At 52.1% G+C, this 26,555-nt stretch overlaps 1 protein-coding gene and 1 long non-coding RNA gene across 18 annotated transcripts in view; both read right to left on the bottom strand.

Annotated features, from left to right (window-relative positions):
• Positions 1-11,037: 11,037 nt before the first annotated feature.
• LOC129528406 (uncharacterized) lies at positions 11,038-16,253 on the bottom strand. Its single transcript, XR_008673685.2, has 3 exons — positions 16,141-16,253; positions 11,916-12,033; positions 11,038-11,252 (listed from the first exon to the last, which is right to left on the bottom strand). It is a non-coding gene; the product is annotated as an uncharacterized lncRNA (long non-coding RNA).
• A 5,892-nt stretch (positions 16,254-22,145) lies between these two features.
• CTIF (cap binding complex dependent translation initiation factor) overlaps positions 22,146-26,555 on the bottom strand; it is a 326,114-nt gene continuing 321,704 nt past the window's right edge. For all 17 annotated transcript variants that reach the window (XM_055368763.2, XM_063699211.1, XM_055368767.2 and 14 more), the window contains one exon: positions 22,146-26,001. In XM_055368763.2, the coding sequence (XP_055224738.1) occupies positions 25,786-26,001 (216 nt within the window). In that variant the 3' untranslated portion in view covers positions 22,146-25,785. The remainder of the gene's footprint in view (positions 26,002-26,555) is intronic.

Below are 26,555 nucleotides of genomic sequence, written 5' to 3'. Positions count from 1 at the left end.
GTTCTCCCTGCCAGCCCCTCTCCCTCACCCCATCCTGCCTTCACCTCTCACAGGGACGATGAGAGGTGGCAAGGGAAGGTGGTGGCAGGTAAGGAAAGTGGGGAGGTGCCGGGGCCAGGAGGCGTCTTCTCAGGCCCATCTTGGGAGGTTGGGGGTTGCCATGGCACCCCTGGCCTGCCTTGGCCTCCCTGACCAAGCCCGGCTGCCTCTTCCCATAAAAGCTAAATTTACTCTTTTAACAAGTTCAGCACTGCATTAAAACACAATGGAATGTTTGGGAAAGGGAATGTTCTGTCATTTAGGGCCAGTGAGTCAGGAGGCCATGCTCAGCCTCTGTGGGGTCCAGCAGTGCCTCTGGAGTCAGGCAGAAGGCCCCCCCCCAACCCCCGGCCATGCCTCTTCTCCTCCTGGGAGGCAGGGCTGAGAGCCCCTACTGGAAGGCAGGAGGCCTGGGTGCTGTGCCCTGGGGTGAATCTCTCTGAGTCTGTTGCAGAACTTAAGTTCTTCTTTGGTCTCTGTGGCCCCCAAGGCCCTGTGGCTCGCCTCCATGGTGCTGGGTGTTCACCCGAGGCGCTCCCTCGAGGACACTGCTTTCCCTGAAACCTTCCTAGTGGAGGTTGGTTTTCTCTACTCGGCATCTATCTCAGAACCGACAGGTGGTTGGGTGCCATTTCTGCTCCCACTGGTACTTCCAGCAACTCTCCTCCCTCTTTTTTTGGAACCCCCAGCTCTTTCTAAAGCTCACCCACCACCCTGCCCCAGGCCACACACTCTCTCTGTCCCCTTCTTGCTGTTACTTCCTAACTTCCTGGCCACTCTCCTCCATCCCTTGGGAGGCTGGCTCTGTCACTAGCATCTTGGGACTTTCCACATAGGGGACTACTGTCCATGTCTCAGTCCCTTGGCGACCTCACTTCTGGCCACCTCATCCTGTCACACAGTCCCAGGGTCATACCGTACCCTCATCACCACCAGAAACTGCACCACCTCTGAACCCTGATGTCAACCTTCTCTTTCTCTGACCACCCCTCCTTCCTTCCCAGGTCTCTAACTCTAGACATTGACTTTCAGTCGTGACAGTTTTCCAACCTCACCATTTTTGGCTCCTCTTTCCTCCTTCTCCTGTGTCTATTTGGGGAATCTCAACCTTAGCTGAACTCAGCTATTTCCCCCAAGAGCTGAACTTTGCTGGAGAAACCCCTGTGGCCGGGCTGATCGGGTCCCCTTCTGTGCATGATCACAACCTCGAAGTGGGGTCCTTGCTGCCTGGCAAGGCTGGTGTGCGTGGCAGGGATCTGCTGTCCCTCAAGGCTTCACACTTTCCTGAAACCTCTCACCCCCTGCCACTCACTGTTGGCCAGGCCTCTGACTTCACCCAGGAAAGGGAAGCACAGCTTCCTTCTCTGGCCTCCAGAATACCCTCACACCTCCCTGGAGCCTCTGTCTTTCCACCATCCAAGTGGAAGCCTGCAGACCTTCACCCCTTCCCCCAGGCCCATTCCTGGCACTTATCAAAGGATGAGAGTGGCTTAGTGGGTTTATTTACTTGTTCATTATCACTAGAAAATTATTATCCTGGCACCTGGCACCAAGTAGGCACTCAATACATACCTCTTCGTGCATAAATGAATGTATATTAGGGACAGTTAGCTTTATTAAGTAATATTTTAAAATTACAATGTTAACAAGGTATGCACTCAATACAAAAACTTCTGACAATGGAAAAGCATAAAGAAAGAAAAGGCAGAAATTAACCATAATTCTATTACTTGTTAATAACTGCTGTCAACTTTTGATGTGTATGCATTCAAAGTTTCCTACACATATATTTTTTCTTCTCGAAATGATACTTGGATAGATATAGATCACTATCTAACAATTGGTGATGAACATTTTCCTACATCTTCAGATATTCTTCTAAATCTTTTTAATAATTGCACAGTGTTCCATTGTATGGATGACCTTAATTTACTTAACCACTTCCTTAATGTTGGACATCTGTATTCTTTCCATATTTTTTATCTTCCCTATTTAGTCAATATCCTTATACATAAATATATGTATACATTGTTTTCCCTGTGGCTGAATTCCTAAGTGGACTTGTAGGTCAAAGAGTACACATATTTTAAGGCTTTTGATTTATATTATTAAATCACAAGAGACAATTTGCTTTGGAAACCAAATCAACACAAACACAGTCTCCTACTTTTCCAAGCATAACAAATCCCCTTCTGAAGCTCCAGAAGGCTCCTCCCTCAGAAATCCTCATGGCTAGGATTATCCTTTCCATCAACATTTTGCTTAAATGCCCCCTTATAGGCAAGGTCTTGATGGCTCTTCCATATAAACTGGCACCTCTCCTTTTTTTTTTTTTTTTTTTTTGAGATGGAGTTTTGCTCTGTCACCCAGGCTGGAGTGCAGTGGCATGATCTCGGCTCACTTGCAACCTCCGCCTCCTGGGTTCAAGCGATTCTCCTGTGTCGGCCTCCTGAGTAGCTGGGACTATAGGCGCCTGCCACCACATCTGGCTAATTTTTTGCATTTTTAGTAGATATGGGGTTTCGCCATGTTGGCCAGGCTGGTCTCGAACTCCTGACTTCAGGTGATCCACCCACCTTGGCCTCCCAGAGTGCTGGGATTACAGGCGTGAGCCACCACACCTGGCCTCTCCTTCTTTTTCATCCTCTACACCCTTTTTGCAGTTGCCTAGCTGCACTCAGCACCCCCTGACAAGTCTAATGTTTGTTTATGTCTGTCTCTTCCAGATCTATGAGAGTAGAATGTTTGTCTGTTTTGTTCCTCCTGTAGCCCCAGTGTCTTCACCTCGCCTGGCACAGAGTACGTGCTCAACAAGCATTTTGCGAGTGAATGACTGAGTGTTGGCACTTCTAGTCTCAAATTAATGGTGATGATAATATTCGGTGCTCTATAGGAGCTGTTTTAAGTAGCAGAGGCAATTCATAGAAGAGAGATAAGGAAACAAACAAATAAAATTACTGCTTAATGTAGTCATTGTTGTGAAGGGGGGATACACTAAACACAGGGTGCGATACATAAACTGAGACCTGAGGGCTGAGCAGAAGTAGGTGTGAGAAGGGCATGGACAAGCGCATCCAGGCACAAGGAACAGAGTGTAAAAAGGCCTTGAAGTAGGAAAGAGATTAGCAGGTTAAGGAACGGAAAGAAGGCCAGGGCCTGATCATAGCAGTCAGTGGGGTGAGAGCCACAGCGGGGAATGGGAGATCACCCATGTGCTGTGGATCAAGGAGCATGAGGAAGAATCCCCTACTCAGAGCTCCTACTCACGATTCAGATCAGGGCAGTGGCCTCCAAAGCCCATTCTCTCCCTGAGTCTCATACACCATGGAGTCTCATCAAATTCACATTTAATGCACGAAACTTCCAGCTCCTTATTTTTTTTTTTAGCTCCTTATTTTTAATGTAATAATGCCATAAGTAAATTTGCATATGTAGTCTTTATTACATACTGTCCATTATCCCATGTTATGTTCATATACAAACACTATACTATATTGTACATATGAAACTTTTACTTTACTTTATTTTATTTTTGGATAGGGTCTTACTCTGTTGCCCAGGCTAGAGTGCAGTGGTACAGTCGTGCTTACTGCAGCCTTGACCTCCTAGGCTCAGGTGATCCTTCCGCCTTAGCCTTCCAAGTAGCTGGACTACAGGCACACACCACCATGCTTGGCTAATTTTTATGTTTTTTGTAGAGACAAGTGAGCCCAGACTAGTCTTGAACCCCTGGGCTCAAGTGATCAGCCTGCCTCAGCCTCCCAAAATGCTGGCATTACAGGTGTAAGCCATCACACCCACCCCATACAAAACCATTTATACTGTGTTTTATGGGGGTAAATTAAGGGATTTAAAAATGTGATTCTCTTTTTGTGCCCTGATTAAATTAATTAATTAATTTATTTACTCATTAACACAGAATTTTGCTGTGTCACCTAGGCTGGAGTGCAATGGCACGATCTTGGCTCACTGTAACCTCCACCTCCCAGGTTCAAGTGATTCTCCTGCCTCAGCCTGCTGAGTAGTTGGGATTACAGGCACCTGCCTCCACACCTGAATAATTTTTGTATTTTTAGTAGAGATGGGGTTTCACTATGTTGGCCAGGCTGGTCTCGAACTCCTGACCTCAGGTGATCCACCTGCCTCGGCCTCCCAAAGTATTGGGACCACACGTGTGAGCCACCGTGCCCGGCCCCTGATTTTATTTTTTTATCAGATTTTCTCATTGTGCTTCATTGCTCAATATTTTATACTGACCTTTTTTCCAGTTCACTAATCTTCTATTAGTGACATCTAATCTGCTGTTAAACCCATTCATTGCTTGTTAATTATGATGATGATTATTTTTTGCAGTATTTTGTATTTGCCTAGAATTTCCATTTGATAACCTTTAGGAGTTTCCAGTTCTCCTTAAATTATTTATCTTTCCAATTTTTTTGAACATATCAATCACAATTATTTTAAAGTCTGCTATTTTAAATAATAATATCTGGATCTCCTTCAGGTTTATTCCTATTAGCTGTGTTTTTTTTTCCACCTCTTAGTTTCAGTCATATGATCTTATCTCCTGTCATGCCTGGTAAATGTTATTGACTTCCAGACATGGTATATGGAAGGATTGTAGAGATAATTTGAGGCTCTGAATAATCCAGAGAGGATTTACTCTTGACTCTGGAAGGGAGTTAGAGTAGAGGCAGCGCACTTTAATCCCATGTGGGATTAAGTTTGTTTGAAGCTGTGCTTCAACCTTTGTGAGGGCTGACCTATTTCTGATTTGCGCTTCAAGGGTCCTAGCTGACAGTTGTTTTTTTTTTTTTCTAAACAAGCCATCTCTCCACTTGGAGATGCTTGAATTCTCCCCTTTCCTCTTTCTCTAACTCCAGGAGGTTGCAAAAACCTCAGTCTCCACTTCCTGCTCACATTCTGAACTTCATGCTACTGCTTAGGGGAAAAGTAGGGCCAAATGTTGAGCTCATCTTTCTAGATTCAAATTTTAAAAATGTATTTTATCCCTTTTTTCAGTTGGTGGCAAAGTTGGTGTGATATATAAGCTAGTCTCCTGTAGCCAGAAGTAGAAATTGGCACAGATCTTAAAACCCATCCCTGCTGAGAGGTCATTCCAGTCCCCTGCTTCAACTTGGCCATTCAAAGGGTCAGCCTTGGCCTCCTCCTACCCTGAGCACCTGCTCCCCATTCATACAGGGCTTGGCTGCTGCCTAGTGATGTTCATGGCCTGGAGGCTGCCTCTAAAATGGCTACCCTTCCAGCCCCAGCATCCAGGCTGGTCAAGATGGTAGTGGCCTGGTTTTTGCCAAGGCTCTGCCATCACAGAGTGGCCAGGCTCACTTCTGTCTGCTGACCAGCCTCACTCACACGCCATGCCTTCTGTAGCTCCCTCTTGTGCAGGCTCCACGCTCAGTGCTTAACGTAAGTGGTCTCATTTCATCCTCATAGAAAGACTAGCAAGTAACTATAGTTATCTTCATTTTACAGATGGGGAAACTGAAGCCCTAGGGGTTTAGTCATAATCCCTGCCCACCTCATAAAAGCACATATGTACTTAGGTGTTCAATTAATTTTCTCATTCACCCTAGACTGTAAGCAACATGAAGGCAGAAAATGTGTCTATACATCTATTTTATATCCTCATCATATGCCCATGCCTGGCACAAAGTCTGTAGGCAGTAACAACCACTAAAGCCAGGTGTGGTAGTGCAGCCTGTAATCCCAGCCACTCAGGAGGCTAAGCCAGGAGGATGGCTGAAGCCCAGGAGTTCGAGGCTGTAGTGTGCTGTGGTCACATCTGTGAATAGCCACTGCACTCCAGCCTGGGCAACATCGTGAGATCCCCATCCCAGAAAAACAAAAAACAAAAACAAAAACAACCCAACCAAAACCAAAACCAAAAAGAAGCATTGAGTGAATAAATAAAGCTTCAAGTCCCAAAGTTGTCTGTGGTGGAGGCCAGACTCCAGGGAGTCCTGCCTGCTCACCACTCACATCACAGCTGGTGGGGAATATGTTCATTCACCAGAATGTTCCCAGTATCTTCTATGTGTTGAGATTCTAGTGCAGTTTCCTGCTACCAGCGGTATAATTTTGGCAATTTCAGCGCTTTGGTGTTGGGGGTTCCATTGCCCTTAACCAGGGTCTGAGGACCCATATGGAACTGAGGAATGGACTCAAAAGCTTCTGATATTACAGTAAAAGTGTGTAGAGAATTTTTCTAGAGAAAGGATCTGTTCAATTTCTCAGACTCTCAGAGAGGTCTGGGACCTCCCCAAAAGGTCAAGAATCTTGGGCATAGGGTTTGGTTGCCTTGTCGGTCTCCCAGCATTACCTCGCCTGGCCAGGGAGGGGCTTCCTGAAGCCACCCACAGCTTGTTGGGGGCCGACTGGGGAAACCAGCCAGTGTGTGAAGGGGAAGCCTTTTCCAGCCAGAGCAGGGTACCCAGAGCCCTCCAGCCAGCATTCTCAAAAATCCCTCAAGGTTAGGGGGTGGGTGTCACTCACCGAAGGACCATGAATAATGGAGATCTGGCCCTCTCAGGGCAGCCGCTGACAGGAAAGCCGCCCCACTGGCTCGGCGGCATATTTGTGTGGCTTCTGGTTCTGAGGCAACCGCCAGGTGAGGCAGGGGTGGCCGGGGTGGGTGTGTGGGAATTCCAGGGCCCCAGCTCAGCACTTTGAAGCGAAGACCCTGAGTCCGTGTTGGAGGGGGCAGGAAGGCGCCACCAGTCCCTCGAAAGGAGACAGGAGGCTGCCGGGGCAACTTCTCCCTGCTCAGGCTGCCCTGGGTGCCCCCGGCCTGAGGATGAGGAGATTCTTGTTTAGTTTCGGAATCAGCAAGTCCAGCTACAAGAACATCCTCTCAGAATCAGAAAGGTCTCTCCTTGTACATATTCTACCCCACACACAAAATCCTTACAATTTTTTTTTCTTAGACTCACACTCTCAAAAACACGAGCACTCTCTTCTCTCACACACCAAATCCCCTCTCGTGTGCACATTTGTTTTCTCTTTCTCTCACACACAGGCTCACACCCGTTCATGACCAGGTTCGGGGGGCTCCTGCAGACCTGGAGTCTGACCTTGGCCTCTGCGTCCACCTCAGGGTTCCTGAGGTGACCGGGTGGCTTCCTGGCTCCGCCTTTCTCAGTGTTGTTCCCCACTGGTCAGCCCTGACAAGGTCACTTCCTACACAGAGTGTGGCAGACCTTGCTGGCCTTGCCCACCCCGCTGCGCTGTGAGCCACCGTCCTGCCCCTTCACCCCACAGGTCCTCTGACCTAGCCTGGCCCTGGGCACAGCCTTTGACAGGGAGTCAGGGGCCAGACCCTCCTTGTCACCCAACCCCAGTTCAGTTCAATAATTCTGTCTCAGAACTTAGAGGAGTTTAAGAAGGAGAAAATGTTTAAGAAAAGTCAAGAAAACCGAATTGTAATTTTATGTCCAGCTGTGACATGACTCACTTAGTGCACATTCTCCAACCCCCAGACCAGAAGCCTCCCCTGAGCCCACCATGGCTCCCGGGGGAGGTAGGGGTGACAGGAGTGGGAGGGATTGTGTTCCTGGAAGGTCCTTGGCCAGGGTAGTCCCTGAGAGACTCTAATGTCCTCTGGGGCTGAGTGTTCCCTGCTGTGGCTGGGCTCAGGGAAAGCCACATTGCCGGGTGTCTGGACTTGGAGAAGGTCCTGACATGACGCTGCCATGGTTGCCCCATCAATGTAGCTGGGTCATGGGCAAAGGTGGCCTAAGACAGGATGATATTTAAAATATTTAGGTCTGGGCACAGTGGCTCAAACCCATAATGCCAGCGCTTTGGGAGGCTGAGGTGAGAGGATTGCTTGAGGCCAGGAGTCCAAGACAAGCCTGGGCAACATAGGGAGCCCTCGCCTCTCCAACAAACAAACAAACAAAAAATTAGCACTCAGCACCAACTATGAGAACTGAGCTGGAACAGGACCCCAGAGGCCACCCCTGCCAAGCTGTGCCCGCCTTTAACCCTGTAGTTCCTGGATGTGGGCAGTTGTGGTGAGGTTGGTCCTGGGGGGTAAGAGGGGCAGGGATGGGACAGTGGCTATTCAGCAGTTGCTCCTGAAGAAGCAGCTGTGGGGACATATGTTGAGATTCTAGCTGAGTTCCTGCCATCAGGGGTATAATTTCGGCAGTTTCCAGATTTTGATAACATGTACACACATGGTTAGCAAGACACAGAGTGGGCTGCCTTGAGCCCATATGAGCTTTTGAAACCCTGAGAGGCTAATGATGAAGAGAGCAGGGGTGGGGGTTGGTGGCAGGGGACATGAGAGAGTAACACCAGCATTTAATATTGATGTAGTTCTCACTGTGTGCCTGATGCCTACTGAGTGACTTCCGCATATTACCTCACACGATAATTTAAACAGTGCTGTTGGCCTAGCACTTTGGGAGGCTGAGGTGGGTGGATCATTTGAGATCAAGAGGAGTTCGAGACCAGCCTGGTCAACATGGCGTCTCTACTAAAAATACAAAAATTAGCTGGGCGTGGTGGCAGACGCCTGTAGTCCCAGCTGCTCGGGAGGCTGAGGCAGGAGAATCACTTGAACCCAGGGGGTGGAGGTTGCAATAAGCAGAGATCGCGCCATTGCACTCCAGTCTAGGCAACAGAGCAAGACTCCATCTCAAAATAAATAAATAAATAAACAGTGCTGTTGAGATATATTTAAAGCCAAAGTGTACAATGTGCTATGTTTTGATACATGTATGTACCCACCAAATCATCACTACAATTAAGATAACGAACAAACCCATTGCCCCTCAACGTTTTCTCGGAACCCTTGGTAATTTCTCCATCCGGACCCTTCCTTTTGTCCTCAGGCAACCACTGACCTGCTTTCTGATGTTATAGAGTAGTTTTCGTTTTCTATAACTGTTTACAGAAGTAGCTCATTTAATATTTACAACGACCCTCTGAAGTGGCTACTACTTTTCTTGCCATCATCCCCATTTTACAGATGAGAAAAAAGAGGCACAGGGAGGTTAAATGACTTGTCTGCAGTCACACCACATGGCCTGGGAGGGGTGGAGGCCAGGTGTGTGGCTTTGGAGCCTGGCCTACTGACCACAATACCGTACTGCCCCTCACTCGGGTGCAAGGACCCGAGCACAGGAGGGTGTCAGAGGCCAGAGAGAAGCAAGGAAGTCTCCTGTTTCAGAGGCCAGAGGGAAGCAAGGAGGTCCCTTGTTTCAGAGGCCAGAGAGAAGCAAGGAGGTTCTCTGTTTCAGAGGCCAGAGGGAAGCAAGGAGGTTTTTGGGAGAGGGGTCAGAAAACCTCAGGATGTGAAGCTGGTGTGGGTAGCGTTAGGGGTCATGGCCAGGCTGGGCTTGGCTGCGGTGAGCTGTGGGCAGTAGGCAATGAACTGGCTCACAGCCCGAGTCAGGGTCTGGTGATCTTAGCAGGCCTGTGGAGCTTGTTCCCGCCACAGGAAGGGCCAGTGAGGGTGGCTGTCTCCCGCAAGCTTTTCCCTGTCTGTCCCTGGAGGAACCTTTGGTCTGCAGCGGCTTTCTGTCCTGTTATGGAGAAAAGCACTGATGGCCGGCTCTTCCCCTGCAGCCTGGCCTGGGGGCTGCAGCCAAACTGGGAAGGAGCTGCAGTCTGAGGATCCCTCTGGGTTCCCTCTGGCTGGGAACCCTGGGCAGACCTCGAGCCCTGGACCGAGACACCGTGGTCATGTGGTGCCTCCAGAGCAGCTGGCCAGGGCTGGGCACAGGGCACGATGTCTCCAAGGCTGCAAAACATCTGCAGAAGACCCCAGATGCTTTCCAAATGCCCCTGCCACAGCAGAGCTTGGATGAGCAAAAGAGGAAGTGGAGCATCTGAACTTCTCTAGGGGCCACTCAAGGAAGGGGTCTCTGGAGAAGGCCGGTTTGGAGCAAGGCTTTGAGAGGGAGAACTTCAGGCACCATGACCAGTGATTTGGCCAGGATGACACTGGGCTCCCTCTCACTAGCCTCTCTGTGATGATCACCAGTAGTAACTGATAAACCTGAAACAATGAATACTGACAAGAGGGCAGTAATCACTGTGATTTTACATTCGGCTAACTCGCTGCTGCAGAGATGGAGACTAGATGGTAAATAACGGGCAAAGACTGTAAATCACCCCGAAAACTGATCGATCTAGCAGCAGATTGACCCAACTTCCTGGCCCTGGTGCCTGGGTCTCGGGGGCCATCATAGGGGACAGCGCTGGGACTCCCAGGGTTGCTCTGGTGCAGGAGCGGGGGTATCCCCACCCCGGGAGACCGGGCCTGGGTTCCAGTCCAGCTCTGCCAACTGCTTGCTGTGCTACTCTGGGCTGGTTGTTCGCCCACTCTGGGCTCGTTTTCCTTCAGCTGTGAAATGGTGGGCTCCGATATTCTACAATTCCAAGTCTCCTCTGCCCCACCCAGATACCTTAAGACTCCTGGACCCTTTTAGGAAGGGGCCAGTCCTGTCCAGACTCCTAGGAGGGCTCAGGCACGGGGAGGGAATAGAGTGGATGAGGGTCCTGCCAAGGCCCCTGCCTGGCCAGTGACAGGAAAGCAGTGGATCATGGCACAGGGAGCGATTTTACTGGAAAGATGAAAGGAAATTGCATCTTTAATAATTCACCGGCTGGTTTGAAGGGAGGCAGGTTGGCGGGGCTGTGGAGCCGCCAGGCGATCCCAGCCTCCGTTCCTGGAAATCCTCCGGCTCCAGAGCTTGCCCGAGAGACCCGGGGCCCTCCATCTCCTCCTGGCCCAGGGACAGCGGGAGCCGACAGAGTCTAGACCAGGGTGAGAGGTTAAAACACAGCCATCCCGGGAACCCACTAAATTGATATCCCCAGCAAAAAGGGAGCCAAAATAATCGATACAGCAGCGGCCCAGGAAAGTGGCCAAGCTCGAGCCCCAGCCCAGCCCGGTGGAGTCGCTGCAGAAAAGGAGGGCTTGGGCTCTAGCCAACTGCATGGGGCTTTGGCGAGCATACTGGCTTCGGGGGCTCTGCCTGGGGTCACCAGGAATGGAAAGGGACCTGGAGGCAGGCAGGGGTCACCAATGCTGAGTAGCCTGTCCAGCTAGTGGGGTGGGTGCAGGGGCCACACTGCCTGGTGTCCTCCATGGGTCCTCGTTTTGTCCTTCCTTCCTGGTCTCTCTCAGGTGGGAATGCTTTGGCTTATGCTGAAGCATCAGGACCTTCAGCCTGGGAGCCCTGAGTGCCAGATAGAGAAAGAAACAGCTGAAGCCAGGAAGATGTGGCCCAGGACACAGATGGAAGGTGCCAAAGACAAAGCTAGCTGAAGAGTCAAAAGTTCTGGAGTCTACACATGTTGGTTTGACTCCCAGCCCAGTCCCTCGGGCAAATCACTCCTGGGCCTGCAGCCGGTCCCTGTGAATGGGACCTCAAGGGACATGAAGAGGTGCAAGACCTTGTGCTCCCAGGAGGAGCTTTGCATCTGTAGGCTATCGTGATTATTAGGCCTTTTCCTCAAAGGCTGTAGAATTGTGGTTGACTCCACTGAAATTTCAAAGCTCTCCTGGGTGGGTTAGCCTAGGTAGAAACTGGATTAGAGGGGAGTGAACTCCATAAAGGAGAACAGACTAGGGGATGGAGGGAATCTGGGGGCCAAAATGGGCTCACGCAGAACAGCTGTTAAAATCTGTCTCTCCCACTGCTCCTTCCCTTCCTTCCTCCCTCTCCTGCTAATTAACAAAGACAACTCAAGAATTACAGAGAAGGCCAGGCGTGGTGGCTCACACCTATAATCCCAGCACTTTGGGAGGCCGAGGCAGGCGGATCACATGAGGTCAAGAGTTTGAGACCAGCCTGGCCAATATGGTGAAACCCCGTCTGTACTGAAAATACAAAAATTACCTGAGTGTGGTGGCATGTGCCTGTAATCCCAGCTACTTGGGAGGCTGAGGCAGGAGAATCGCTTGAACCTGGGAGGTGGAGGTTGCAGTGAGCTGAGACCTTGCCATTGTACTCTAGCCTGGGCAACAAGAGCGAAACTCCGTCTCAAAATCAATCAATCAATCAATCAATCAATGAATCACAGAGAACCCACCTTAAAATCTAACATACCCGTCCTTCTTTTACAGATGGGGGAACTGAGGCCCAAAGAACACTTTCATGAGCACCTAGCTGGTTGGGGTGGAAGCAGGACTAGAATTCTCTGCCAACTCTCAATCCAGTGCCCTTTCCCTGAGAGCAGGGGCCTCCAGTTCCCTTCTGCCCAGCTCTGATGCTGAGACGTGTGGTGTGGCCTCGAGGCCGCACGACTCACCCTGACTCACTGTCTGATCTTGGCCCATTCTGGTCCTCTGAGGCTCAGCCTTCCTCCCTGGAAAACTAGAATAAGTCCCATCCCCAACCCCAGCCAACCTCAGGGGCCCCTCAGGAGGACCCCAGGGACTAGCACAACTTTAATTCTAGGTCAGCAAAACATTTCTTATCTGGCAGGTCCCATACTTTTGAAAGTCACTGGGGATGAGAAAGCAGGCAAAGATGGTTTCTGAGCAGATCAATGGGTGGCTTCGAACCCCCATTCACGCAGGAAAGCTCATGCTTTTTGGTATGAAAATGCCCCTCAGGCCCTCACTCAGGGCCTATTTCCTCTTACTCGACAAATAGTTTGGGTAAGTTTGGTGGTTTAGTTTCTCAGGCCACCACAGGTATACTGATAGTAGTAAGAAGAATTTTATGATGACAGAGGAGGGAGAACAATTGTAAAATGCAGATCCAGTAATTAAAAAAGCAAGGCAGATGGGGTCTACCTTGACAATCCTGAGGCTAACCCCGTGCTGCAGTCTAGTCTACTCATTAGCCTTGTCAGAAGGACCTGAGTCACCAAGGAAGTCAACACACGCTGACTTCTGAGAAATTTGGGATGTGGAGGATCCCCCGTGGAAAGATTGCTACCAAAAAATGAAAATAAAAAGTTTTGCTATTTAAAGAGGTAGATTACAGCTACAGAAAATGAAGGTCTGTGTCACGCCTCATTCTGCACCATGCCAGGCGCCCGCGATGGAGACAGCTGGCCTTGGCTGAACATCAGAGCCCACAGAACCCTCTTTAGTTTTCCTCCCCCATGGAGGTGCCTCCCACCTGGCCAATTAACTGGTTTTCCTGCTGTTCCTCACCGTTCCTCTCCCCTTTAATCCATTCTGCATGCTGCAGGAAGATGTCTCCCTTAATTCTTCCTGTCTTCTTCTGATAAAGAGACTCTGACTTTGACCGTCGTCTGCCTGACCCCAGGCAGCACTTGTTTGCACACTGGCAGCCCACCCTGAGGCCGACCTCATGTGCTGGGTCAGCTCCCCACCAGGAGACTGGGTCCCTACGCCACTGCCTCGCTGGGTGGCCCCCTCTCCAGGTATTAACGACTCCATCACCAGAAGGTGCAGCTGTGTGTGGTCAGCAGAACACCTTATTGTGGGCTTTTCTTTACATGCCACCCTCTCCGCCGCCTGCCAGGTTCCCCACTGGGAATACAGGAAGGGACTGTGGCATTGACCTGGACAGCGACTGGCCTTAAATCTTCAATTAGAGTGGCTACACTCGGCTTGAGGGTAGGGCAGGTGTGTCTTCCTTCTGTATCTCCCAGGGCAGGGCTCAGCTCTGTCTTGCACCCAGCAGGTGTTCAGGGTCAGCTGATGGGTGCTTGGTGGGGCATTTCGTGGGTGACTCTTTGGCTCATTTGTTAGTGCTTCACTGAGGATGGTGAGGCCAGCAACCTAAGTCTCAGCTTCAAAAGTGCTTAGAAGTTCAGCCAAACCCCACACCAACACCTGTCCACTGACCCCAGTCCCAGCGGGTCCTAGCAGGAGAGCAGATAGGCTTTACTGCACACCCACTGCCCAAGAGAATCAGCAGCAGACAGACCCAGCAAGGCGGGCGAGTCTTGTGTTTAAGAGGGAAGAGAGCCGTCATTTGTGGAGGACTCAAAGCTCATGCACTGTTTCTCCAAACAGTCTAGCAAGATGGGATTGTGCATTCCCATTTTCAGCAGATGAACCGAGACTCAAAGAAGTTGAGTGAGCTGCCTGGCCTCACTAAACCTATTCCTACCTCTCTCTGTGGATGTATCTGATTCATCGCTGTGTGTGGGACACCGAGTGTGTGCGTCAGGGTCAGCAGCAGGGCCTTGGTAGCAAAGGGGACCCTGTGAGAATCCTGCCCTCTTTCTAGTGCTGTGACCTGGGCCGTGTTGGCCTCTCTCAACCCCAGGCCAAGTCCTCCCCTGTGTAAGATGGAGAAGGTCCCACCTCGGGCGTGGTGTGAGGAGATGAGGGCGCTTAGGTGGATGCATGGTTCGAGGCGTGTCCGTGGTGTTAGCTGTACCTCTGTGACCTTGGGTGAGTCCCTTCCCTGTAAGGGCCTCAGTGTCCTCATCTGTAAAATGCGAGGGTGGCTTTAAACTGCCTTCCACATCCTGGTATCCTGGAGTATTTGGAGGGGCCACTGGGGAAAAGCAATGGAGGAACTTCTGGGGAGGGGCAGCAGGTGCAATTGATAGAAGGAGGTGGCCCCGGCATCCCCATTGCTTCTATAGAACCCAGGAGGGTGAGGGGTCTGTGGGGTCGTGTTCTGACCCACGCCCTGCGCCATGAAGGGGAGATTCCTCCAACACCATGGCTGAGGGTGCCGCAGCGTTGCTGGAACTCATCAAGGGCATAGGGTGTGGGGCTTTGCTCCCTTAGGAAGCGGCCTCCTCCACCGTTGGGCAGTTCCGGTTTCCAGAACATCATCCTTGTGTGGACCCGGCCTCTCCCCCGGATCTCTTCTGAGCCTCCGACCAGGCGCCTCAAGCTGAGGGCATCCCTTGACTGGGAATATTTTCCTCGGCTCAGTCTGTCCAGACCGTTCCCTCCCTAACTAAGGGATAGTCCAGAGTTCTGGAAGGAAGGGCCTTCGTGAGGGGAGGCCAGCTGTGCCTGCCCACTGGGGACCTCCAGCCCGTTCTCTGCCATTGCAGACCCCGTGTCAGCCCCACTCCCAGGGGCAGGCGAAGGCTTGGCCACTGAGACACCTGTGTTTCTGGTTCTAGGACGTGGCACCCTCACAGCTAGGCCTCCCAGCTCTCCCTGCACAGAGGCCACCCAGCCTGGGAGGCTTGCAAAGTGCAGCACAAATTCACACACCCCACATCACACACACCCACACACAGCACACACACATACACCACACGCATACCACACTAATTCTCCATTCTCACACCATGTACACACAACACAACCCTCTCCAACCACACATGCCTCGCTCCCTGCGTGTGTGCATATATACCACATCCCACACCCCCACACAACACACAACACAACCCTCTCCAACCACACATACCCCGCTCCCTGCACATGTGCGTATATACCACATCCCACACCCCCACACAACACAGTCACACTCCACACCCAGAGAGTCTCACACGCAGCGCCCAGGTTGTGTCCTACACAAGGGTGCCCAGCTATGGGTCCGAGGCAGCTCCCAGGGTTCTGGGGCAGGGCTGGGCACCTGGAGGGAGGAAGGGCCCCTCCTAACTGGCATGAAGGTGCCCTCCGCACTGGCTAAGACTCTGGCACCCATGACCACAGAGCACTCCCCACCCACCTCCAGGCCTCTCTAGACAGTGAGACATCAGGCCCCTGAGGAACCCCAGCCCTCCCCACTGGAAGGCCCTGCCCGTGCCCCACCCCCTATTCCTCCCTGGCCCTGAGTGCCCTGCCTCGAGTATGTGGCTCCAGGCACAGCTGGCTCTTCCCTCCCCAAGCCCCTCAGTCCCTTAGTACCTGGACCATTCCCTTCATCCCCCACATGCTTATGGGGCACCTGCTGGAGCCAGGCCCTGGCTCAGTGCTGGGGAGACAGAGGGGACGAAGTCACGCTCATCCTCAGCAGGCATCTGCCATCTACACACCAATGGCCATGCCCAGGGAGCAGGACTGTGGCAGAACATCCCTGGCAGCTGTAGGAGCCCAGAGGGGTGATCTGTAACCCTGACTAGGGAGCAGTCAGGGAGAGCTTCCTGAAAGAGGTGGCAGTAGACAAAGGCATGTGCTTTCTAACTTCTGTGACTCACTGCATGCTGAGCTCTGCCCCTTCTCACCAGAAAGGGAGGCCGTGGTGTGGATCAGAGACAGCCCATCTGCAGACCTGTGATCAGGAACAGTGAACCTCTGTGTTGCAGTTCCTGAGATTTGGGGCTTGTTAGTCACACAGTGACATGGCAGTAGCTAGGCAACACGGACCCTGAGCCCCCTTTCCAATCTGGTGACACACCTCATGAGTCACAGTCCCTCCCCACCTGCTCAGCCTCAGCACTTCTTCTTTTCCTCTAAGCTGCACCCGGCTGAGCCTTGCCCTGGCTGAACAGGACTGCACTGATGACGCGCCTGGGCCATGAGCCTCCCTCCCACCCATTTTGTTTGCCTTTGAGATGCCTTTGTGTCGTTGTATGTTCTGCTGGGTCAGCAGGAGATTCAAGAGCCCTGACCTGAGCTCCCTGCACATTTCTGGGAACTGGAGGTGATGGAGTGGGCCGGGTGCCTTGTGTCTGATGTGTAGGTGGCATGATGTCAGGAATGGGGCAGAAAAAGGCTTCCAGGCTCCCGAGACACATTGAGTCCCATTGAGCATAGATGGCTATTAGGGCTATTAGGGAGAAGGAGGCTGTGGCCCCTCTGAGAGGCCTTCTTTCAGTTCAGCTCCTAAGGATGGTCTTCCGGAAGCTCTCTGCACAATCTTTCACTTACCCAAGAAACATCAACATTTGCCCCCGAATGACACAGAATCACACTGGTGGTTAGGCTGACACAGCGTTTACACGGATTTGAAACTCTGTAGGTGTGACTGCTGGCTGCAGAACTCTCCACTGAGTGCTGAAACATTCTAAGCCACAAAAAGGAAGATTTTAGAGTGTGCAGAATTGCAAGGGTCTGTGTATGCATACAAGTGTTTTGAAAATTCGCTTCTCACCTGCTTTGATCACACTTTTGTTATTTGGGGGAAATGCTATAGAATAAGTCTCTTTTCACCTTGCTAGCCTGTCTTGGTTCCCACTGGAAGTTTTCCTTTTTAGGCCTAGGTGGGTATTTGGGTTTCACCCGATTTGTTCTGGGAAGGGAGGGGAATGGTGGTCCTTCCTCTCTGGGGCTGGAAAGTGAAGCTTTGTCAAGCCCTGAATGGTCCCCATTGGAAGGCCTGGGCCAGGTGTTGGCTCTCTGTAGCACAGCAGATGCCACAGGCAGGGACCCTGCACCAGGACCTACCCAGAGTTGGGCTAGGCCTATGAGAGGTTGTCTGTTGTCTGGGAATTCCAGCTCCCAGGAGACTGAGCATGCCAAGGTGGTTAAGGCATTGTCTCCTTTGCTTATTTCCTTATAGCACCCCCAGCACAAGGTGGGACCCAAGTAGGGGTTCACTTGAAAGACCTGGGCACAGGTGATGAGACTAGGAGACAGAGCATCACCCTTGAACCATCTCTGCTTCAGGTCAGCTGTGGGATCCTGGCCATATTATTATTATTATTATTATTATTTGAGATTAAGTCTCGCTCTGTCACCCAGGGTGGAGTGCAATGGCACGGTCTTGGCTCACTGCAATCTCTGCCTCCTGGGTTTAAGCGATTCTCCTGTCTCAGCCTCTCGAGTAGCTGGGATTACAGGCTGCGCCACCATGCCCGGCTAATTTTTTTGTATTTTTGTAGAGATGGGGTTTCACCATGTTGGCCAGGCTGGTCTTGAACTCCTGACCTCAAGTGATCCACCCACCTTGGCCTCCCAAAGTGTTGGGATTACAGGCGTGAGCCACCATGCCTGGCCTCCTGGCCATATTATTTATTATTTTTTTTTAGAGACAGGTCTTGCTCTGTCACCCAGCCTGGAGTGCAGTGGTGTGACCACAGCTCACTGCAGCCTTGATTTCCTGGGCTCAAGTGATCCTCCTGCCTCAGCCCCCTGAGTAGCTGGGACTACAGGTGCGTGCCATCACGACTGCTAGTTAAAAAATATGTATTTTTTTTGTAGAGATGGGGTCTTGTCATGTTGCTCAGGCTGGTCTCAAACTCCTGGGCTCAAGTGATCCTCCTGCCTCAGCTTCACGACGTGCTGGGATTACAGGCTTGAGCCACCATGCCTGGCCTGGCCATATTGTAAGACTTCATCTGTCACCTGGGACTGATTCCATCCATGGAATGGATGCCCCCATGGGTTGCAGGAGACTCAGGACTCTGCCTGGGAGCCAGGGGATGCCCAGTGAATGGGGAGGATGGAGACCAGTTAGAATTATGGGACACTGAGCAGGAAGCACAGACCTGCACTCCACAGGCCTGGATCAGGGGACTCAGGCACAAAGGTGGCCTGGGTCCTCAGCCTGGTCCCCATACCCACCCACCAGTCCCATCTTAGGACTAAGAAGGCAGCAATTCGAGGCCTGGTCTTTGTGCCTACAGGTCCCATGACATGGGATTGTTACTCTGCTTCTGTGAGCCTGTCTCCCTTCTTTACAATGGTGTCAAAAACATGTCACCTGGCAGCGCTGTCATAAGGATCAAACATAGTCATATACTTAAAGACTATAAAGCCCCATTCAAACCTATGGGATGGCTCTGTAAGCCTCAGTTTCTCTCTAGATTTGAAATGGATATAAGCATTGTATTTACTTCTTTCATGGGGCTCTGGTGAGACCGTAACCAGATAATGTGTGCTAAAGGGCTGCAGAGGGGAGAAAGTGCTGTGTGATGAATCGGGCTCTCAGGGGCCAGCCTCCTTAGCGCGGCAAACACAGCTGCTCTGGCTGGCGCTTGGAGCTGTCTGGCTGGCAGCCAGTCCAGGGCAGAGGCAGCTACTGCATCTGCTTCCAGCACAGGCCAACTGCTTCCTTGGAAGACTGCTTTTGAACCACTCCCCCTCCCCAGCCTTGAGTCACCCAGAGATCAGGTGGGCAGCAGAGAAAGGTGGGACTCCCAGCTCAGATGACACTCAGGTAGGGCCAATACACCTGTTAGGCATATACAAAGGGTGCTGCTATGGATGGAATGTTTTTGTGTCCCCCTAAATGCATATGTTGAAATCCTAATCCCCAATATGATGGTATTAGGAGGTGCCTTTGGGAGGTGAGGAGGTCAGAGGGATGGAGCCCTTATCAATGGGGTTAGTGCCCTTATAAGGGAGACCCCAGCAAAGTCTCTTACTCTCTTTCTGCCATGAAGATCCAATAAATTAGCAGTCTGCCACTGGGAAGTAGGCCCTCACCAGACCATGACTATGCTGGCACACTGATTTGGGACATCCAACTTCTAGTATTTTAAGAAATGAATGTCTGTTGTTCATAAGCCACCAAGTCTATGGTACTTTGTTACAGATGCCTGAATGGACTAAGACAGGAGCCCACAAAATGTTTTTTAGGGGCCCACAAGGTGTTTTAATTTTTTTTTAAAATCAGGGGTAAAAAAATGAACTTCTAGGTGGGAGAAAATGTTTTAATAAAAATAATATATTTGTCTCTATTACCAATGTAGTCATAATATTTCCATTTTTTTTAAATGGAAGAAGGGGCCTATGAAGGCAAAAGTACCTAAGGTCCATAGGAATGAGAATGCAGCCCAAGTCCATGGTATGGATTCTGTTCCACATTCAAGCAACTTGCCAGAGCCCCTGCCCCATGTTGCAGATGTGCCAGCCAGCGCTGTTTCAGCCAAGATGGCAGACCCCGAGATTGCAAAAGAGCACAGCAGCATGGCCTGCTGTCCCCAGACAATAATTCTGCACTACTTATGACAGCTCTCCATGGCCATCACCGTACTGGGTTCCAGGAGTGATGGATGGCATCTCTCAACCATCTTTTCTCTTGCACCCATCCAAGGCATAGCACACATGTACCAGTAAGAAGAGGGGCTCCCTAAGGCCCAAATTCTGAAAATATTGGTGTGTATGTGTGTGCTGTTTTAGTATGTAGTTTGAAAATGTTCCCAGGCAATTAGTGTATTGACCCTGATGCTTGATATGTCCCCCTATCAGGGTCCCCCTCACTGGCCTGGGGGAAACTGGGATCCAACAACACACACTGCTCATATGATAATGGGTCCTTTTATAGAACAGCACCAAATTCTGCACCATCGCTCCTTCTGCCCACTCCACTGAAATCTCCTGATCTGAGGTATTTCATCATGGTCCTAGTTTCCACCGATGAAGCGGGAAGCCCATGTGGCTTGCCGGCAGCCTGCCGAGTCCCAGGGGCAGCTGGCTGCTCCTTTTGTCTGGCTGGTGGGACTGGCTGGCTCCCTGGGGCGCTGCAGGGATGAGGAGTCTGAAGGACCCGCTCACTTTCTGGGCTCACCCTCACCTTGGCTCTTCTGGTGATCAGCCTTTGGCGCATCTATAAAATGGGAATCGAAAACACTCATCTGCCTACTTCACGGGACCAGCTGGGACCGTGTAAGGAAGCCGCTGCGGAACTGCAGGAATGAGGGAGATCAGTAACAGTAAGGCAGGACCACTTCTTTCCCATTTCAACTGCTCAACCCTTTATTTTTCTGCTATCTATCTTTGCCTTGGTCCTTAAAAGGCCCTTATAAGTTATGCTGTGAGCATCCCAGTACAAATGTAAACACTCTAAAATGACAAGAGAATGCCTACCAGCAGAAAGATGGTGGTGAAATCAGGATTGAAACATGTATTATTATTTCGATGCTGTGTCTCGTAGTATTCAGTAACTTAGGGCCTTCTGGAAGCAGGACTAAACCATCCAGGAAAATCTCCTTTCTCTTTTGCAGGGTGTGATAAGGCTCTCTGTTCCTCATCGTCGCCCTACCTTTCATCTTGACCTCCAATGTCTGCTTCTACTGCTTTGCATTTTTATAAAAATAAATTTGGGCCTGGCACGGTGGCTCACACCTGTAAGCCCAACACCCTGGGAGGCCGAGGTGGGTGGATCACTTGAGGTCAGGAGTTTGAGACTAGCCTGGCCAACATGGCGAAAACTTGTCTCTACTAAAAATACAAACATTAGGACTGGAAGCGGTGGTTCATGCCTGTAATCCCAGCACTTTCGGAGGCCAAGGCAGGCAGATTGCCTAAGCTCAGGAGTTCAAGACCGTCCTGGGCAACATGGTAAAACCCCACCTCTACTAAAATACAAAAAAATTAGCCAGGCGTGGTGGTGTGTGCCTGTAATCCCAGCTACTTGGGAGGCTGAGGCAGGAAAATTGCTTGAACCTGGGAAGCAGAGGTTGCAATGAGCTGAGATCGTGCCATTGCACTCCAGGCTGGGTGACAGAGAGAGAGTCCATCATCTCAAAAAAAAATTGGCCTGCCACATACCTCAATTGTTTAATTAAAATGTTCTCTCTCTCTACCCAGTCTGTGGACTTCTGGCTGTCCCTGTCAGTGTCATGGTGGGTGTGTGACTCAGTGAAGGGCAAGGCCCGAATCTCAACATGCCTTCACCCGGCTCCTGCGAGGCCCTGGCCGCCATTGTAGCCAGGCCAGGAAAGGAGGAAGGGAGTTGATGCTCTGGTGCGACCCCTGCAAGGAGCTGAAGGACCAGCAAGTTCTAGCCAGAAAGAATCCCCAAGGAGAGGGGAGCGTTACCAGGAAACAGTGTCCCCAGTGCCTTGCCATAGACAGGATTGTGCAAAACAAGAGACATGTCATCACAGGAAAAGAAATCACTGGGCCCTTTGGGGACTCTTTGATGAAAGACTCATTTGACCAACTGGGACTGGACAGCCACTCGCTGTTGACTTTTGAAAGCCACTGGGCCCAAATCTCAGCCCTCTTGAAATGACTCATTGCCAAATGCCACAGTGACATTTCCAGGGAAGGGGTAGGTTTGGGGGGTGATTAAACCAAACCTTTAGTGCAAAAGCCATTTTGTCCAGGACTGGCTTGATTCTGGACAGGTCCAGGTCACTTTGGATAGGTCATAGTTCCCAGTTTTGGGGGACGTAAGTCTCCTTCACCCATGGTCTCCTGGACCAACTTCTTGCAAGAATCTTCCCCTCAGCTCATCTCCTGGGCCAGCTCCTGGAGGCCCTGCTAGTATAGCTGAGGCACATGAGCTTGGGGAAAAGGTTTCTTTTGCTGAACACACAAAGAGCACAGACTCTGGGCATTTTGTTTTTGGTGGTGTTTATTTTTTTAAACCCACTTGTAGTTTGGGTTCAGCTGGAAAGCAGGACATACCGACGGAGGGAGGGTGGTCGCACTAGCGGGGTTCCGCGGCAGCTTTGGCGGGAAGCCCCAGGCCCCTGCTCCGGGGAGGTAGGTCCTGTCGTCCACTCCCAGCCAGCTCAGGGAGGCGGCCAGCCCTTCCGTGTGAGTGTTCCGAGCAGAGGAAAGTTGTCTTTCTCCTGATCTGTGTCCTCAAAGGCCCAGCCAATGGTTTCCCAACACAGTGCCCTGCAGCTGAGGGACACGACTCCCCAGGCAGGCCTGAGAGTCTGTCTGACAAGGAACACGGGCTGGTGTCTGATGCCAGAAAACAGACTGGGACTTGGCTTCTTGGAGGCCCGCGTCTGGGGCACCCCATGGGGCTGCTCTGGTGGCGGCCTGGCTGTCTGGGCCCCCGCCCCTACAGCTGCCCCGGCCTGATCTGTGGTACCCTTCCCACACCCCCCACCCTCATCCCTCGGAGAAAATAAAATAGAATAAAATAAAAATCAGAATAAATACCAACTCAGCCAACATTTACATTTACATGGATGGACAGGACGATCCCCAAACAGTGAAGGGTTACAGACTGGTCAAGGAAGGACGAACAGAGAGAATGGGGTCTGAGGGTGCACACTCCCATGGAGGGTGGCGGGGCTCCTGGCCTCGTCTGGGTGAGGTTGGGAGCCTCGCTGGGGCTGCGGTCCCAGAGCTTCGGCAAAGCCACCAGGCCTTGGGGAGCAGGGCTGTGGCAAGCAGGCCGCCTCGGAGAAAAACAATGACTAACTCATCCTGACAGGCAGTGGGGAGACTGAGACAGGATCAACATCAGATGGCTGGACCGCCTCTTCCATGCGCCAAGAACCACGGGCGAGGGGAAAGCAACGCAAGCCTTAGAAATGCAATATCCAGCTCTGCCTCTCATCACATACATTCAGAGGTCAACTCGGACGCGGCCTTCCTCATGCCACAGAGAGGGGATGGACTTGGGGAGGGGGCCAGGGTCTGTGGGGCATCCACTTCTGTCCTGCAGTTCCTGTCTGAGCAGTCTCCCTCGGGAAGCTGCCTCGGGGGTCTCAAATTTTAGGCTTGACTGTTGTTTCTTAAAAAAAAAAAAAGTCTTAACGTTTTCCTTCCATATCTGAAAAAGGAGCAGCAACCTGCATTTAGAAAAACAGCTTAAAGTGTTGTTCAGATTGGCTAGGAAGCACTTTCAAGCAGTGGAATAAACTAGGCAAACAGTACGTCTGGAGCCACCGTGACACGACATGTAATTAAAAATATATTTATATATGTATACATATTTATATTTCACTTCTTCACACTCTGGTCCTAACAGCCAAGGGGGAGCTGCCCCTGTGGCCAGACCACCAAGGAGCCCGTTCGGAGGAAGGAGAATCAGGCCCCAAGGTGCCCACAAAACAGCCCCCTCCACACAGTGTTTCGGAGCGTCCTGCATGTAGCTTGCTCTGAGCTCACCGTTGGGTCTAGGAGACCCCACTCCCCTGCCTCCTCCCTGACCTGAGCTCCCACTCCCAGGTCTCTCCTCTCTTCGGGGGCCTTGCCTCCTCCTAGTGGACAAACCCCACATGCTTCAGGGAGGCAGGGGCCGCTGAAGCACAGGTGGAGGCTGCCTGGCCACGACGGCAAGCTCGCCCTGGGGCCTGCCCTGAGCAGCCCCGCATCAGCCTGGCTCCTCCCTCAAGGCCTCCTACCCGCCGGGCATCTGTGTCCCCAGGCTGGGCTGGGGAGGAAGGGCAGTGAGGAGGAGCTTGAGAAAGTCTGGGAAGAAACCGTGGAGGGAGGAAGAAGGCAGGGTTCAGGGCCAGGGACCAGAGGTGGCGTGCGCTTCTTGGGAGAGGCCACTGACCTGTTTCAGGTAAACTTGTGCCCCCTACACCTTGTCGCCAACAGGCTCTTTTTAGAGACAGGCAAAGGCTCCACACCTGGGACCAGAGGGCAGGTTGCAGCTGCAGGGAAATCTGGAGAGAACTGGGGAAGCCTCTCCCCACGCACCACTCTCAGACTGAGAATCAATCAATCACGAGAACCTTCCCCGCCCATCACCTCCCGGCCAGTCCAGTGTGGACCAAGAAGGGCCTCCAAAGTGACCCAGGGCCTGCCCGGCCTCAATAAAAGAGCAAATAAGGAAGTGGCTAGGCTCTGACATCATTTCCAGGGGGCTCATCAAAGTGTGTGCTCCAGCCCCAAGAGATGGAGCTATGTGGACACCTGTTCCACCCCACACCTTCCTCTCCAGCCAACAACAGGGTCTGCTCCCCAGGACCAGGGCCTGCCAAGAAACCCTAATCTTGTGTCCCGGCTGGGAAGCTTCATCTGGCGACCCTGCTGGTCACCTGACTGTCCCTTCCACGACCCAGTGAATTCTCCCCTTTCCCAAGAGCTCACGGAGGGCTGGGCTTCTAGGTCCGAGCTGGGGCAGTGACACAGCGCATTAGCTAAAATCGAGTCCTGGGGAGCCCCCACTCCCATCCTTTTCCCCAGTAAGACCTGCGTGTGGAGCACAAGACACCATCTAGAATTTTGGTTTTAATTTGCCAGTCTCGTTCTGTGCCCTGTTTGCCACAAGGCCCCTGGGGCCAGGACCAGGTTTAACTTGGTCCCAGTGGTGACAGTATCAGCCCTTTGAGAAAACAGAGGCGCTGGAAGCCAGTGGCGAGGAACACAGGATTCCAGCGGGGACCCCCGCCGGGGCAGAAGTTTCCAATTACCCTAATTGGCTACTGGCAAGCTGTCTGTGGCTAGAATCCTTCTTCTAGAGGGGGGCTGGGTTTGATCTCCCACTAATCCGGGGGTCCTCAACAGTGCTGACTGTGTGATCACATCACGGGCATTTTCATTGACCAAAGAGACTTCAAAGCAACCGACTTTTGAAAAATAAAACACAATAAACAAAAGAGTGCAAGTGGAACTGCAAACTCCATCTCCCCCCCTGCGCCTGACCCCCTAGGCCTGAGGCTGGGGGGGCTGCAGTGAGGAGGACTTGGAGGTGGGAGGTGGAGCGTCAGCTCTGCCATGGCTGACAAAGGCCGTCAATTACGGGCGGCTGGTGGGGACCGTGCCTGCCTTTGTCCTCCTGGACATCTGCTACACGTCGCCTGCTGCCAGTTGGCGACTGCGGCTGACAGCATGCGGGAACAATGCGAGCCCGTCTCCGACCCACTTTTTCAGCCTTCCGAGGTCCTTTCTGACCCAAGCGGTGCCCCGGCGTGCGAGGCTGCCAAGGTCTCCGAGGAGTCACAGCGATGAGATCCCTCACACAAAGCTCCGTGGGGGATGGGTCTGATGGGGAGGGGAGAGGCGGGAGTGAGGAAGGGGAGGGCCAGGGCCACCAGGAAAAAGAAACATGCTTCCCTTGTTGGTGTGAGCTTGCATGCTCGGGCTGGGGGGCTTGTGCGGGGGCACTCCTCTCAGGGATTTGCTCCCTTCCCCGTCTGGCTCCAGACTGGCCACCGACTCTGCCTGCCCTCCTCCCCATTTCTTTCTCCCGCCAGGGCCACCCCTGTCCTCCCGCCTGTCCATCTGGCCCTGTGCACCAGGGCCCCAGCTGCCCGTGGGCCGCCCGCCAGGCCCCCTGGCTGTCAGGCTGTCAGTTTCTGGATGGTTCTGTTGTAGTACTGCGTGATGGGGGGCGTCAGAGGGTTCCAGCTGTTAGCGTGGAGCTCGATGACCTCTAGGAGCAGCGACCGGGTCAGCATGGACTCCGAGGGGCACAGCATCTTGTCCCGTGCGCTGGCCAGGAGCTCTGTCATCATCTCAGGCAGCTGTTCCTCCAGCAGCCGGCCTGTACTCTGCAGCTGCAGACAGAGATGTGGGGTTAGGATGGACTCGGGCCCCGCAATGGCCCACTGGCCACCCTGATTAGGTGGGCAGGGATAGGAAATAGCTGGGTTGTCTTAAGGACACACAGGCCCAGGCCCCTGTGCCACAGCTGGAATGAGGACAGGGAGAGTGGAAGGTGGAGTAGCCAAGAGTGAGAGCTCACATTTACCAACCAATCTGCCAGCAGGATCCAGAGGGATCCGAATATTGCCTACTGCCCAGGGCTGAAAGAGCTGTCACCAGGAACATGCCTCTTGTCCCTTTTACCCAAGAGCCTCCCTCTTCCAGGAAGCCTTCCCTGACTACATCCGCACCCTCAAATGGCTCCATGAGCTGTGCCCCTTGGTGACCAGGGGGCCCTGTGGTCATTTTCACTTGCTGGGGCGTCTCTCTGGCAATGAGCTTAGTCATTATTACATGTGTCCATTGGAACTTGAGAGCAGGGGTGATGCTTCCTGTTTCTCTCGCTCTCCTTTTCTCCTGATCCTGATCCCATCTCCCAGCCCCCAGAAGTGACCTCTGCTCACGC

This window comes from Gorilla gorilla, chromosome 17 (genome assembly GCF_029281585.2).
Source record: "Gorilla gorilla gorilla isolate KB3781 chromosome 17, NHGRI_mGorGor1-v2.1_pri, whole genome shotgun sequence".
NCBI lineage: Eukaryota > Metazoa > Chordata > Mammalia > Primates > Hominidae > Gorilla > Gorilla gorilla.
This window is presented reverse-complemented; position numbering and strand designations above follow the sequence as displayed.